The 15546-nt window shown below is 50.4% G+C and overlaps 1 protein-coding gene across 1 annotated transcript in view; it reads left to right on the plus strand.

Moving 5' to 3' along the window:
- Positions 1–7425: 7425 nt before the first annotated feature.
- Positions 7426–15546, plus strand: part of LOC149453265 (uncharacterized) — a 29139-nt gene continuing 21018 nt past the window's right edge. The window contains exons 1-3 of the mRNA XM_089688576.1: positions 7426–7515; positions 13284–13410; positions 13966–14121. Coding sequence (XP_089544702.1) covers positions 13315–13410; positions 13966–14121 — 252 coding nt within the window. The 5' untranslated portion in view covers positions 7426–7515; positions 13284–13314. The remainder of the gene's footprint in view (positions 7516–13283; positions 13411–13965; positions 14122–15546) is intronic.

The raw sequence follows: 15546 nt of genomic DNA on the forward strand, positions 1-15546 counted from the left end.
TTCCTTTGGTGTTATATCTCGGACCATCAGGACGATTGGGCCGATCTCCTGCCTTGGGCAGAGTTTGCCAGGAACTCGGCTGTCAACTCCTCCTCCGGGATGTCTCCCTTCATGGCCAACTATGGGTTCCAACCCGCGGTATTACCTGAGAGGTTCTCACCACAGGACATTCTGGCTGTGGAGAGCCATCTTGCTGCCCTGCGTTCTTCATGGGGGCAGATCCAGAGGGCCTTGAGAGACTCAGCCCAGCGCCAGAAGTTCCAGGCTGATCGCAGACGGTTGCCGCTCCTTCATACCAGGTCAGCGATCGGGTGTGGTTGTCTACTCGCAACCTCAATCTTTGGGTGCCCACACCCAAACTAGCTCCCCGTTTTGTTGGGCCTTTTCGCATTCTCCGCAAGGTGAATCCGGTGGCCTATGCCCTTGCCCTTCCTCCTGGGATGCGGATCTCCAATATCTTTCATGTATCCCTATTGAAACCTGATCTGCAATCGCTTCACTACCTCTCTGCCTCGGCCCCGTCCCATCCGGGTTGACGGTCATGAGGAGTATGAGGTGAGCCGGATCCTGGAGTCTCGATTGGTGCGCGGTCGATTGCAGTTCCTGGTTCATTAGCGCGGTTATGGTCCCGAGGAGCGTTCCTGGGTTCCTTCTGCGGATGTCCATGCTCCTGCCCTCCTCTGCGCTTTTTATGCCCGCTTTCCTCAGAAGCCTTTTGTTGAGCTGCGGAGGGGGAGGGGCTTGTGACCTGACCATTCTTTGTGTTCTCCTTTGATCTGACCCTCCGTTGCTGAACTCGGCCCGTGACCCGTGATTCTCGTCTGCTGTCCTGTACCGTTTTGTCCCATTGTTGTCGACCCGGCCTGCCCGACTACTCTATTGTCTTTTCCACCAGCTACACGCCATTGGGGGCGGCCATTACCGCAACTGAGGTGTCTCGGGGGCCGCGACCTGGTTCCTGGCTGCGTCAAGTCCATCCCCACCATCAGGGGCCCTGGTGAAGGGCAGCCTGGGACTTAGACTCTGCACCCTGGGGGACTTTGGTCTGTGGGTGGTGGTTGTCGCCAGCCAGTGCGTTACATTGTTATTAGGCCTGCCTGTCTGTTCCTCAGCTCCTGCCCTGACAACGAGGCCTGAGAAGTTCTTGATGAACTTCCGATAAAAGTTGGCGAAGCCAATGAACCGCTGTATGCCCTTCTTATCAGAGGGTACCGGCCATTCTAGGATTGCAGAAATTTTCTGAGGGTCCATGCCAATTCCTGTGGTGGAGATGATTAATCCCAGTAACGGGATGCTGTGCTGCTCGAAACTGCATTTATCTGCCTTGGCATAGAGCCCGTGTTGGCGAAGTTGTTCTATTGGAAGTCTATCGGAAATACCCTAGCGCAGTCGGGGTCTGGTTCCGTTACAATAGAAAAGCAACAGTAACTCAAATAACCACTCATTACAACCAACGTATGCAGAATACCTTCTCTGAACACGTCCAACCTTGAAGCGGATGGGCTGCAGCAGCAGAAGACCACACCGGGTAGCGAGGTGGACCTAAAAAAAACTGGCCAGTGTGTGTACATTACACAGCAACATATGTCACATAATAAAGGAACACAAATTACACAGAACAAACAAGCATTATAAAAACAGGTCACGGGAGGAGGAGAGGACCTTTCGGAACGATCCTACAACCCAAGAGGAGGAAATACAGGACGGCATAGTGGAGGCTGATGGGGCAAGGGGAGCAATATGTTTGTAGTTAGAGGGGTGGTGAGTTCCATTTTGTATTTTCAGATTAAACAAACTACATTTGGTTCCTGTATCCACTCGGGGAACGTCCAGGAGCATAGGCGTGCGCACGGGGTATGCTGGGTGTGCCTAATCACTCCATGAGCTTTAATGTCAGGCTGGTGACCAGGGACAGCACTTTGGGGTCAGAGCTCAGCACGGGGTATGCTGGGTGTGCCTAATCCCTCACTGAGCTTTAATGTCAGGCTGGTGACCAGGGACAGCACTTTGGGGTCAGAGCTCAGCACGGGGTATGCTGGGTGTGCCTAATCCCTCACTGAGCTTTAATGTCAGGCTGGTGACCAGGGACAGCACTTTGGGGTCAGAGCTCAGCACGGGGTATGCTGGGTGTGCCTAATCCCTCACTGAGCTTTAATGTCAGGCTGGTGACCAGAGACAGCACTTTGGAGTCAGGGCTCAGCAGAGAGCAGCAGTGTGGAGGGGCCTCCTATCATAGGCCTCTGGGGGGAAACGCCACCAGCTGCCTGGGCACACGCAGAGCCTCCACACCAATCCCTCTGCTTGGCCTGTCCGCTTCTCTCTCCCCGATCCTGAGGGACAGCCAATGGAAGCATGGAGGTGGAGACAGTGCCCGTCGCTCACCCTGTCTATGTAGAGGAGGTGGCAAGACCAGACTCTGTCACTCTGGCTGTATGAAGAGAGGAGGGGCAGGACCAGACGCCGTCACTCTGGCTGTATGAAGAGAGGAGGGGCAGGACCAGATGCCGTCACTCTGGCTGTATGAAGACAGGAGGGGCAGGACCAGATGCTGTCACTCTGGCTGTATGAAGAGAGGAGGGGCAGGACCAGACATGGCAAGCACAAAGGCAACGTTTCAGGGCCTCAGGAATCCTTTGTGTGCTGGTGACATTTCTTCACTTTGCTGAGCCTTGTAGCCCCCAAGTTTCCTGGAGAACTGCAACATCATGGACTGCTACCACAAGGGACTTTCCTGATCATGAATCTGTGCAGGTATTGTCAGGAATGGACTCGCCAATGGTGGTGGGACTCACCTGCCTTGTGGGCTGCAGTACCAAGGCTGGCCAGCGGGTGCACTCAGGAGCCAGAATTTCACTCCTGCAATCAGGCCATCACCTGAGGTTGATTGCAGGAGGTGTATTTAAGCAGGACCAGGCCTGTGATCAGTGCCTTGGTGTATGTTTCCCATGAGCCCCTGTACCTGCATCCTGTCTGATCCTGCTTTGATCCTGACTCTTAATGAACTCCGCCTGTCCAGACCTCGGCTATTCCTGACCACTCTTCCGCTCGCTCCTGGTACCGTTTTCCCGTTTGCTATCGACCCGGCCTGCCCGACTACATTTGATTTGTATATATGGTTATCTGTTGGAGGTTGGGTTGTTTGCACTGTGTTATGTTTACCTTGCACTGCGTTTGTGTTGTTTAGTCTTTTAATAAATTGTCTTGTTTACTCTATACCTGAAGCCTGCATTTCCCTGTGTCCATCCACACACCTCTGGTCATACCCGGAGCCCTGACATTATACCAAGGCCATTCCTGACCAGAAGTGGCTGCACAGGGAAGCCATCTTGGCTTGTTGTTGTGAAGGATGCATCCGGAGGAGGTTATATACTTGTATCTGCTAGTCTTAGATGACAGAGAATATGCCTATCAGACTTCGCAGGAGTATGCCAGGGATCAGCTGCTAGAGTGCATACGGGTCGCTCATTCCCTAGTAGATCAAGGCACGGAGTTCTCTGAGGTGCAACCATTGATTCAGGCTTGTATTGAGTTGGCTTCATCTAATACCCCTGAAAGCAGGAATGACTTTTTTCCACCATTCAGTACGGATCAAATAGAATCACTGGTATGGTTGTTGGAGTATGATCCGGATTGCTTCTGGGAGCATTATTCAGCATGTTCACCACATGTGCTAGTAGACTTTATAAACGCAGTGCAGTCTTTGGTCAGACAGGCTATGTGTAAGCTGAGTTTTGTTCAACCAATACTACAGTCCTGGTCAGACTTGTTACACCCAGCCTCAGGCAGCTTGCAACAAACCAGTCCTGCTTCCAATCATTCCTCTGCTCAAAGCTCTATTCCTGCATTCCCGACAGCACCCCCAGTGACAGCCCAATTTACCCTGCTATCTACCACATGTCAGTACCCTGTTCCCACTCGCTGCACCTATCCTGCCTTTAACCCTGTAAAAAAAGGCAGCTGTAGCAACTATTCCCTCCTCTGTTCCATCCTCCAGCTCTTCTCTGTCTCCAGCTACTCCCTCCATTTACAGACCTGCATTTACTTGCAGTGCCCCAGTAACTAAACCCAAGAAGAAGCGAAAATTCTTTCCAACCAGTACCATCCTACCAGTATCCAAACTGGTCAGCCTGCCGTCTGTGAACCCGCCTTCCGTTGTTCAGCCTGATGCCCTGATGCCTGATGACCCAGTGTACGCTACCCAGCCTGATGACCCGATCCGGCCTGATGATCCTACCCAGCCTGATGATCCTATCCAGCTTGATGATCTGGTGCCCGCTACCCAGCCTGATGGCCCGATCCAGCCTGATGACCCGATCCAGCTTGATGATCTGGTGTACGCTACCCAGCCTGATGACCCGATCCAGCCTGATGACCTGATCCAGCCTGATGACCCGGTGTCCGCTGTCGACTTTGGTGACTCGGTGCCCGCTGTCATGCCAGATGACTCGGTGCCCGCTGTCGTGCCAGATGACTCGGTGCCCGCTGTCGTGCCAGGTGACTCGGTGCCCGCTGTCGTGCCAGGTGACTCGGTGCCCCGTCGAGCTTGGTGACTCGGTGCCCGCTGTCGAGCTTGGTGACTCGGTGCCCGCTGTTGTGCCAGATGACTCGGTGCCTGCTGTCGTGCCAGGTGACTCGGTGCCCGCTGTCGAGCTTGGTGACCCGGTGCCTGCTGTTCTGCCAGATGACTCGGTGCCTGCTGCCTTGCCTGATGGCCCGGTGCCCGCAGTTCTGCCTGATGGCTGGTGCCCACTGCTCCGCCTGATTTGCCGGTGCCCGCTGCCCAGCCTGATGTGCCTCCATCCGCTGCCCAGCCTGATGTGCCTCCGTCCACTGCCCAGCCTGATGTGCCTCCGTCAGCTGCCCAGCCTGATGTGCCTCCGCCCGCTGCCCAGCCTGTTGTGCCAGCCCCTGATATCCAGCCAGTTACCTGACCCGGGCGGTGGAACATTTTGCCCACTAAGGACTGTTTGGAGCGTCCTGAGGCGCTCCTTGAGGGGGGGGGGGTACTGTCAGGAATGGACTCGCCAATGGTGGTGTGACTCACCTGCCTTGTGTGCTGCAGTACCAAGGCTGGCCAATGGGTGCTCTCAGCAGCCAGAATCTCACTCCTGCAATCAGGCCATCACCTGAGGCTGATTGCAGGAGGTGTATTTAAGCAGGACCAGGCCTGTGATCAGTGCCTTGGTGTATGTTTCCCATGAGCCCCTGTACCTGCAACTTGTCTGCTTCCTGCCTGATCCTGATTCTGCTTTGATCTTGACTCTTAACGAACTCCGCCTGTCCTGACCTCGGCTATTCCTGACCACTCTTCCACTCGCTCCTGGTACCCTGTTTGCCCGTTTGCTACCGACCCGGCCTGCCCGACTACGTTTGATTTGTATATATAGTTATCTGTTGGAGGTTGGGTTGTTTGCACTGTGTTATGTCTACCTTGCACTGCGTTTGTGTTGTTTAGTCTTTTAATAAATTGTCTTGTTTACTCTATACCTGAAGCCTGCGTTTCCCTGTGTCAGTCCACACACCTCTGGTCATACCCGGAGCCCTGACAGGTATGCTGGGGCAGCCCCAAGCCTAGTTATGAATTGGGGACAGTGCTCTGTGATGCTGACAGTTTTTCAGTAAAGCTTTTGAAACCTTGCCCTTGCCTGGTCTGAAGATTCTAAACGGGTGTAATGCATGTAGCCACCGCCCTGGGTAGGAAACACCTTGGGGTATGAAGACAACAGAACAAGAATAAAAATACTAAAGAGTACAGCAAGTGGTCACCAAGAGTAAAGAAGGTCCCCCAAGCAGCCTATCGTGAAGTGTGTGCCTGTAATAGGTTGGGCAGCCTCTTGCATTGAGGGAGTTGCACTCTCGCCATGAGCGATCCGTCTCCCATAGCAACGGGAGTAGATCAGCACTGTAGAGGTTCTCAAACTGGGCACATGTACGGAAAAGAAAGTTATAATTATTATACAGGATTTATGGCGCCAACAGTTTGCTCAGCGCTTTACAATATAATGGGAGACACAGTTCAATGCAAGAGGGTTAGGAGGGCCTGATCCTGGGAGCTTACAATCTAAGAGGGAGGGGCTAGTGGTACAAAAGGTAATAACTGTGGGGGATGGACTGGTAGGAGGAATAGAAGATTCCATTATTAGCTGAGGGCAGGATAGGCTGCCCTCAGCTAATAGAAGATTCCAGGATATAGCTGAGGGAGGAGGAGACGAGGGAGCTAGAGAACGGGAGGTCGTGCGAGAAGCGGAGAGTATAGTTGGTGAGCTAAGTGAGCGTGCGCATGGACCCCCCATTTTGCTACCGGGAGTGAGGTGGCGGAGATATGCTGGGCAGGTGGAGCGGGCAGAGGCTCAGCGTGTCCACCCTAAATGCAGCAAATGTCATTAGTGGTGACACGGGGATGGAGAGAGTTCACTGGAGTCCCGTTTTTACTGTGCAAGTGTACTCGCTGGTACAGCCATCGTTGAGTTGGAAGACCGCCTTAAGGTTGAGTTATCCCTGAAAGCAGATCGAGGCATTGATAAATATGATGCTGTAAAAGGTACCCCTCGAGTAAGGTGAGTGACCCCGTTCAAGGATCCCAGAAGAACACTCCCTGGTGTAGGCCTCCTATGTGATCACAGCTTCAGCCCCAGCCAGAAGGGAAACCGCTTACCTGGTTTCTTGCACTTTTTGCTGAGCTCTGCCTCTCTCCCTGTGCTGTAAAAGGGGGATGGGCTCTGTCCAGACTAGGGGCGGACTGACAACTCAAGGGGATCATGGGGCCCCTGTGTCCTCACCCACACTCAAAAAAGCCTATGAAAGGTACCAGGGGCATCTCATGGGGCCCCCTATTGACCACAGGCCGTGGCCGGGAGCCCAAATGGTCAGTCTACCCCTGGTCCACACTCAGAGTCTGCTGCAACAGAACTAGAAGGGACACATGGCGGAAAGTACCACCCACCTACCCCTAACAATTATACTAAATAAATATTGTGGTAGTGAAAGAAGAATAAAATATGCCAAAAAATGCACCAAAAAGGCACCCTGAACCACACAATGAACACGGACTGCAGAGGGAATGAAGTAAAAAAAAAAGTGTTTTACGCTTGTGCTCCTCCGGCCACAACTCCTTTACGCCATTGGAGGGCAACAGAGTTGCAAGAAAGTTCTTGAAAAGTCACATGACTGTCTCTCCTCCAATCACGGCGCTCTTTGGAGAGAGAGAGAGAGAGAGAGAGAGAAGGCAATCTTCAGAGAGGGATGGCTTCCAACACAAATATTAAAAGCTTCTTTGTATAATTCAATGGAACAAAAAGGCTGCAGTTCCTCCAATCTCCACCATGTGGTGACCTCACCTATTCTGAGCACAGCCTACAGACAGGAAGTGCTAAGACACATAGACAGGAAATGATGTCACAGAGTGGAAGTTGTGGAATGTACAGACAGGAAATGAACCAAGAGACAGGAAATTGGGGGTGAGGGGATTGTTGAAAGGAAATAGAGGAGACATTGCTGGAACTGGCAGGAGAGGAGGTAATAAGATGTTACATTAATTGCTCATATTGCACTCTGTACCAGAGGAGCTTTCACTCTAATGCCCCCTCCCCCACAGTCACACACTATTATTATTATTATACATTTATATAGCTCTGACATATACCGCAGCGCTGTACAGAGATCACTGAGCCAGTCCCATCAGTCTCTGTACCAGAGGAGCTTACGCTCTAATGCCCCCTCCCCCACAGTCCCATCAGTCTCTGCACCATCGGAGCTTACGCTCTATAGTCCCCTCCCCCACAGTCCCATCAGTCTCTGTACCATCGGAGCTTACGCTCTATAGTCCCCTCCCCCACAGTCAAATCAGTCTCTGTACCAGAGGAGCTTACGCTCTAATGTCCCCTCCCCCACAGTCCCATCAGTCTCTGTACCAGAGGAGCTGACACTAATGTCCCCTCCCCCCACAGTCACATCAGTCTCTGCACCAGAGGAGCTGACACTCTAATGTCCCCTCCCCCCCACAGTCACATCAGTCTCAGTACCAGAGGAGCTTACACTCTAATGTCCCTTGCCCCACAGTCACACGCTAGTATTATTATATATTTATATAGCTCTGACATATACCGCAGCGCTGTACAGAGATCACTGAGCCAGTCCCATCAGTCTCTGTACCAGAGGAGTTTACACTCTAATGTTCCCCCCCCCCCAACCCCCCCCAGTCCCATCAGTCTCTGTACCAGAGGAGCTTACACTCTAATGTCCCCCCCCCCCCACAGTCACATCAGTCTCTGTACCAGAGGAGCTTACGCTCTAATGTCCCCTCCCCCGCAGTCCCATCAGTCTCTGTACCAGAGGAGCTTACGCTCTAATGTCCCCTCCCCCACAGTCACATCAGTCTCTGTACCAGTGTCTCTCTATGCGAAGATCTACAGTTTCTTCCAGCTGTTATGGGGGCACAGACTGAACCTCGTTAAGAGGTCTGTAACCTACCTTCCCAGGCGGATGGGTGGCCTAGGTATGCTAGGTATGCTCATTAGTTTTCTTTTCTCTGATGTTTTTGAAACATCATTTTGGTAGCATGCTGGCAGAGGCACCGCCTGGGTGGGCTGATATTTTTCAGTCCTGGTTTAGGCCTTTTCTGCGGAGCTGGGAGAATGGTGGGTCATTGAAAAGCCTGGGGGTCCAACATGGTAAGCTCCCGACTTGTGTTGCCCCATGCCTGAAAATGGTTCGGCAATGGCGAGTGATGGAGGTGGAAACTAAGTCTCTTCCTAGGAAGGTACTGGAGAGGAGGGTTGTTGAATCTGCCATTAGCGAGCCATTGGCCTTGAGGGATTGCCCAGCCCCTGTTATGAGGGAGGGTCTGTGTTTGATTAATCTGGAGAGAATCCCTTTAAAGTTTTGGGATTTGGCCTGGCTCTCATTCCATGGCAGACTCTATGTGAATGGCAACCTGAAGCATTGCTCTGCGGAGAATCGTGGTTGTCCAAGAGTGGAGTGTGGTGGGGTGGAGGAGACAATGGACCATTTCTTGCTTCAGTGCCCCTTCAATATAGAAGTCTACAAGTGGGTGGGAGAAGCTCTGTATCAGTCTCTGTACCAGAGCAGCTTACGCTCTAATGTCCCCTCCCCCACAGTCCCATCAGTCTCTGTACCAGAGGAGCTTACGCTCTAATGTCCCCTCCCCCACAGTCACATCAGTCTCTACCAGAGGACCATTTCTTGCTTCAGTGCCCATTCAATATAGAAGTCTACAAGTGGGTGGGAGAAGCTCTGGGGATCCCTTTCCTTTCCTGCTTGAGTTACGCGGAGTGGTCTTACAGTGCCTTTCAAACTCTCTGGGACTTTGATTTCAAGACACTTTTTCTTGTTAGCTTAGTAGTCCGTTACTACACATGTCAGGTTTCCATTTGCAAAAAAGCCCGGTCGAGGTGGTGGTGCACAACATTCTGGGTGAGGTTGGGAAGATTCGAGACCTTGAGAAGGACAGGTGGTGGCTGCCGGGAGCCTGGACAAAGGTGTGGAGGAATGTCAGGTCCCCATAACTGATGTCTGTCAGTCTTTGGGGGCGTGGCTTTTCATTCTGTCCTAGATTTTTTATAAACTCAGATTTCTAAAAAAAAAAAAGGCGGCATGCATGGAATAGATGTTTCATCGTTTCTTAGCCTGAGGGGGGGGTTTAGGTGACAGGCGGGTTTGAGGTGCACAGTAATGATAATAACAATATTAAATATGTTTTGATTTGTATATTTAGTTCTACTTATGATGTTATTGGCAAAAAAGCTGTTTCCTGTTTTCTATGCTGAAGTAAGCTATTTTTGTTACATACCTCCTACTCCTCTCACCAGCCATTGTCCTACATTCCTGCTACTCCTCTCACCAGCCATTGTCCTACATCCCTCCTACTCCTCTCACCAGCCATTGTCCTACATACCTCCTACTCCTCTCACCAGCCATTGTCCTACATTCCTCCTACTCCTCTCACCAGCCATTGTCCTACATTCCTCCTACTCCTCTCACCACCCACGGTCCCTACATCCCTTCTACTCCTCACTCAGTTAGGTCCATATATATTTGGACACATGCACAATTTTAGATTTTTTCAGGTATTTACCAAAACATATTCCAGCTCTAGTTCTATAATGGATATGGGCTGAAAGTGCGCATTCTCGGGTTTAATTTGAGGGTATGTACATCCAAACTGGAGGAAGGGTTTAGGAATTACAGCTCTTAAGAGTACATAAAATGTTCGTTTGTAATATTTTGTTGAGTATCCTTTACTGGCAATGACTGCCTGAAGTCTGGAACCCATGGACGTTACCAAAGACTGGGTTTCCTCCTTTCTGATGCTTTGCCTGAAGTCTGGGACCCATGGACATGACCAAAGACTGTGTTTCCTTCTTTCTGATGCTTTGCCTGAAGTCTGGAACCCATGGATATGACAAAAGACTGGGTTTCCTCCTTTCTGATGCTTTGCCTGAAGTCTGGATCCCATGGACATTACCAAAGACTGGGTTTCCTCCTTTCAGATGCTTTGCCTGAAGTCTGGAACCCATGGGTGTTACCAAAGACTGGGTTTCCTCCTTTCTGATGCTTTGCCTGAAGTCTGGATCCCTTTTCTGGCTTTGCCAGGCTCTAACTGCAGCTGTCTTCAGTTCTTTGTGGGTCTTTCTGCCTTTAGTTTTGCCTTCAGCAAGGGAAATGCATGCTCAGTTGGCCATTGCAGAATATTCCATTTCTTTTCCTTCAAAAGCTCCTGGGTTGCCTTTGCAGTGTGTTTTGGATCATTGTCCATCTGTACTGTGAAGCGCCGTCCAATCACCTTTGCATATCTGTAAACACGGCAGAATTCATCCGGCTGCTTCTGTCTTCTGTCACATCATCAATAACCACCAATGACCCAGTGCCACTGGAAGCCATGCATACCCATGCCATCACACTGCCTCCACCATGTTTTACAGATGACGTTGTGTGCTTTGGATCTGAGCTGTTCCAAGCCTTTTCCACACTTTTTTCTTCCCGTCCTTCTGGTACAAATCAATCTTAGTTTCATCGGTCCAAACAATGCGTTTCCAGAACTGGTCCGGCTTTTTTAGAGTTCTTTTGGCAAAGTCTAATCTGGCTTTTCTATTCTTCAGGCTCATGAATGGTTTGCACCTTGTGGTGAACCCTCTGTATTTGCACCTTGTGGTGAACCCTCTGTATTTGCTCTCGTGATGTCTTCTCTTGATTGTAGACTTTGACAATGATACGCCCACCTCCTGGAGAGTGTCCTTCACTTGTCTGGATGTTGTGAATGGGTTTTTCTTTACCATAGAGAGGATCCTGCGATCCCCCACCACTGTTGTCTTCTGTGAACGTCCATGCCTTTTTATGTTGCTGAGCTCACCAGTGCGTTCTTTCCTCAGAATGGACCAAACTGTTGATTTGGCCGCTCCTAATGTTGCTGCAATCTCTCTGATGGATTTGTTTTGTTTTTGAAGCCTTCAATGTCCTGTTTCACTTGCACGGACAGCTCCTTTGAACGCATGATATAGGCTCACAGCAATAGATTCCAAATGCAAATACCACACTCAGAATCAACTCCAGACCTTTTACCTCTTTAATTGATGAAGAAAGAACGAAGGAGTAGCCCACACCTGGCCATGAAACGGCTTTTGATTCAATTGTCCACTTAGTTTTGGTACCTTGAAAAAGGTGGGATGTCTACTCTTAAGAGCTGTAATTCCTAAACCCTTCCTCCAATTTGGATGTACATACCCTCAAATTAAACCTGAGCGTGTGCACTTTCAGCTCATATCCATTATAGATCTAGAGCTGGAATATGTTTTGGTAAATACCTGAAAAAAAACTAAAATTGTGCCTGTGTCCAAATATCCTCACACCTAACTGTGTGAGGAGTAGAAGGGATGTAGGGACCGTGGGTGGTGAGAGGAGTAGGACAGATGTAGGACGATGGGTGGTGAGAGGAGTAGGAGGGATGAAAGGACAGTGGGTGGTGAGAGGAGTAGGAGGGAAGTAGGACAATGGCTGGTGAGAGGAGTAGGAGGTATGTAGGACAGTGGGTGGTGAAATGAGCAGGAAGGATGTAGGACAGTGGGTGGTGAAAGGAGCAGGAAGGATGTAGGAAAGTGGGTGGTGAGAGGAGTAGGAGGGATGTAGGACAGTGGGTGGTGAGAGGAGCAGGAGGAATGTAGGACAGTGGGTGGTGAGAGGAGTAGGAGGGATTAAGGGACAGTGGGTGGTGAGAGGAGGAGGGATGTAGGATAGTGGGTGGTGAGAGGAGCAGGAGGGATGTAGGGACAGTGGGTGGTGAGAGGAGTAGGAGGGATGTAGGACAGTGGGTGGTGAGAGGAGGAGGGGGGATGTAGGGACAGTGGGTGGTGAGAGGAGTAGGAGGGGTGAAGGGACAGTGGGTGCTGAGCGGAGTAGGAGGGGTGAAGGGACAGTGGGTGGTGAGAGGAGTAGGATGGGTGAAGGGACAGTGGGTGGTGAGAGGAGTAGGATGGGTGAAGGGACAGTGGGTGGTGAGAGGAGTAGGAGGTGTGAAGGGACAGTGGGTGGTGAGAGGAGTAGGAGGTATGTAGGACAGTGGGTGGTGAGAGGAGCAGGAAGGATGTAGGAAAGTGGGGGGTGAGAGGTGAAGGCATAGTTGGTGGTGAAAGGAGTAGGTGGGTGGTGAGGTAAGGGGTGGTGTTGAGTGCTCCTCCCAAACAGAACTGTAAGCGGTATCTCCAGATACTGGCAGTAGACCTTCCGATCAGCAGCTGATCAGCCGTGGTGGAAATAGTTGGTTTCTGTAAGCTGCTGTACAAGGATGTCATGGACATCCCGGAGCAGCTGGGGCTGGAGATTGGGGTGGCTCTGGATGTTCTCCACACTACTTGGGTCACCTGTACTACCAGTGTGCTTCTGTTGAGTACCAGTCCATCCTCTGTCTATGAGAGGAGCTAAAGCTGACCAGAGAGCCCAGTACCAGCTTCTCATAGGTGCCGAACTTCAGTCACAGGACGTAACTTGCCAACACCAAAGGCTGAAGATGGCGATTGCTGTGTAGGTGGTGTTGGGGTTTAGGGATGGACTAGGTGGGAGGGGAGAAATGTGTCAGAAATGCCCCACGTTACCGGTTTTACTTAGTGGCCACATTTTAAAACATACAATGGAACACAATTGGTTGTTGGGGGCTGCAAAGGCAGACCTTGTTTCAGACCTATAACAATATGAGTAGTAAGGCTGGGAGCTCATATCCCAACCTAATCTAATCCACAGTGCTTCACTCCACATAATCTGCAATTTCTTATCAGTCTACAGAGAGGCGTGTCCTGTATACATCACATGACCACATCAATAAGAATGGACAAGAAGCATTGTCACATGACTGAGAGGGTATTGGACCTCACTGTGGAGATCATCTACATGCTGACCGGAGAGGTGAGGAGGATTCTGGGAGGTCACATGACATAACTGTCATCTCTATTAATAATACACAGACCTGACCGGAGAGGTGAGGAGGATTCTGGGAGGTCACATGACATCACTCTCATCTCTATTAATAAAACGCAGACCTGACCGGAGAGGTGAGGAGGATTCTGGGAGGTCACATGACATCACTTATCTCTATTAATAAAACGCAGACCTGACCGGAGAGGTGAGGAGGATTCTGAGAGGTCACATGACATCACTTATCTCTATTAATAAAACGCAGACCTGACCGGAGAGGTGAGGAGGATTCTGGGAGGTCACATGACATCACTCTCATCTCTATTAATAAAACGCAGACCTGACCGGAGAGGTGAGGAGGATTCTGGGAGGTCACATGACATCACTCTCATCTCTATTAATAAAACGCAGACCTGACTGGAGAGGTGAGGAGGATTCTGGGAGGTCACATGACATCACTCTCATCTCTATTAATAAAACACAGTCCTGACCAGAGAGGTGAGGAGGATTCTGGGTAGTAATATTGGTTGGTGTCTCCTTTATTAGGACTATGAAGTAGTGCAGAAGACTTCTAAGGAGCCACTGACCCCGACCAGTCGTCCCCATGTTACACCCACACCAAAATCCCGGAAACCTAATATACTCAACATTCAGAAGATTCTAGAGGCCACCTACAAGATGATTGAGCTGCTGAGCGGAGAGGTGAGCGGTGCCGGGAATTTTTTGATATTATGGGATGTCTGATATTTCTGTCGTATAATCCAGTCTAGATAAAGACAATCCTGAGGACTTAATGGCGCATATTAGGTGGACTCTCAATGATCAATAATCATGTCATCGCTCCTTAGTAAAACATTCCCATTGTTTCTTCACTTTAGAACGGTGGGGATGTGAGTGTATCTGACAGGTCTATGTATGACATGGAGGCATAAAGAAAAAGAAAGCACTATTGACCCTAGGTTCACATCTGTGCGGGTGGTGCCGCTAAGGATTCGCACGAAAATCCATGCAGCCACACCACCCGCACAGAGGAATGCGGACCCGCGGGCAGGTGCCATTAGGGATCTTAGATTGTACGCCCCTTAAGGGTTAGGGACTGATGTGAATGTACAATATATATGTAAAGTGCTGTGTAAATTGATGGCGCTATAGAGGTACCTGAAATAAATAAATCTTTATTTTACACTTTTAAAAAAAAAATAATTTTTACTTCAAAAATCTTTATTGCTATCACAAGGTGGCTAACAAGCCCCCTATGAATTAGCACAGGTAGGTGACAGGTCCTCTTTATGGAGACATCAGGGGTCTGTTAGACCACCAATGTCTCTCCTGTTCTCCACTGCAGATAATCAAGCACAGATCGTGTTTGATTAGCTGCTACCCCGGCTACAGTAGCCGACAGCTCTTAACCCGGAAGTGATGTAATACACATCACTTCCTGGTTCGTTGGTCGCTGTTCATCATTCGCATTTGATGTTCCATCGATCTCCTCCTGCTTTCCGAAAGAACGGGAACCACCGTGGGGACTGGCGTTGCACCTTCAGAGCTTTTTAAAAGTGAATTGGAGTCCCCCGGGTCACTTTTACCGGTACTACAAATCCGTATCAGCTTATATTAATCCTTTGAATACCAGAACATTATTAACCCCTTGGTGCTAGCGCCTCCCGGCCCTTTAAGGGTTTCAGAAGCCTGGAGGCGAGGCAGGGTTTTAAGGTCATGTGACCACCGTGATTCGCTGTCACGGCAGTCACATGATCGGGAAAGGTCCCAATCACAAGAGGAGATCAGGAACTTTCTGTGAGCACCGGACATGTGTGCTGGGAGCGCGCAGAGCGCGCGCCCTCAGCACATATGTTTTTGTTAATTGCACGCAAATGTGCAGCAGCTCGGCGTCAAGGCCCAGACCCCGGGAGGCCCCACATTTGCATGCGGCCGGCATGAAGAGGTTAAACCTACCTTGACGATGGGGGCTAAAGTAGCGTTGAACCCTCAGCTTTTGTTAGCTTGATCCATTGAGCGCAGTAAAAGAAATATTCCCCAGTAAACTATTTGTGTGAATTCTTACCCAAGCACTTGCAGTTTACAGCTTTGAACACTACAAGCTCCTCCTCCTCTCAGTGTTGCTTC

The sequence above is a fragment of the Staurois parvus genome, unplaced genomic scaffold (genome assembly GCF_062004578.1).
Source record: "Staurois parvus isolate SC_StPar_1 unplaced genomic scaffold, SC_StPar_1.0 ptg000449l, whole genome shotgun sequence".
Classification (NCBI taxonomy): domain Eukaryota; kingdom Metazoa; phylum Chordata; class Amphibia; order Anura; family Ranidae; genus Staurois; species Staurois parvus.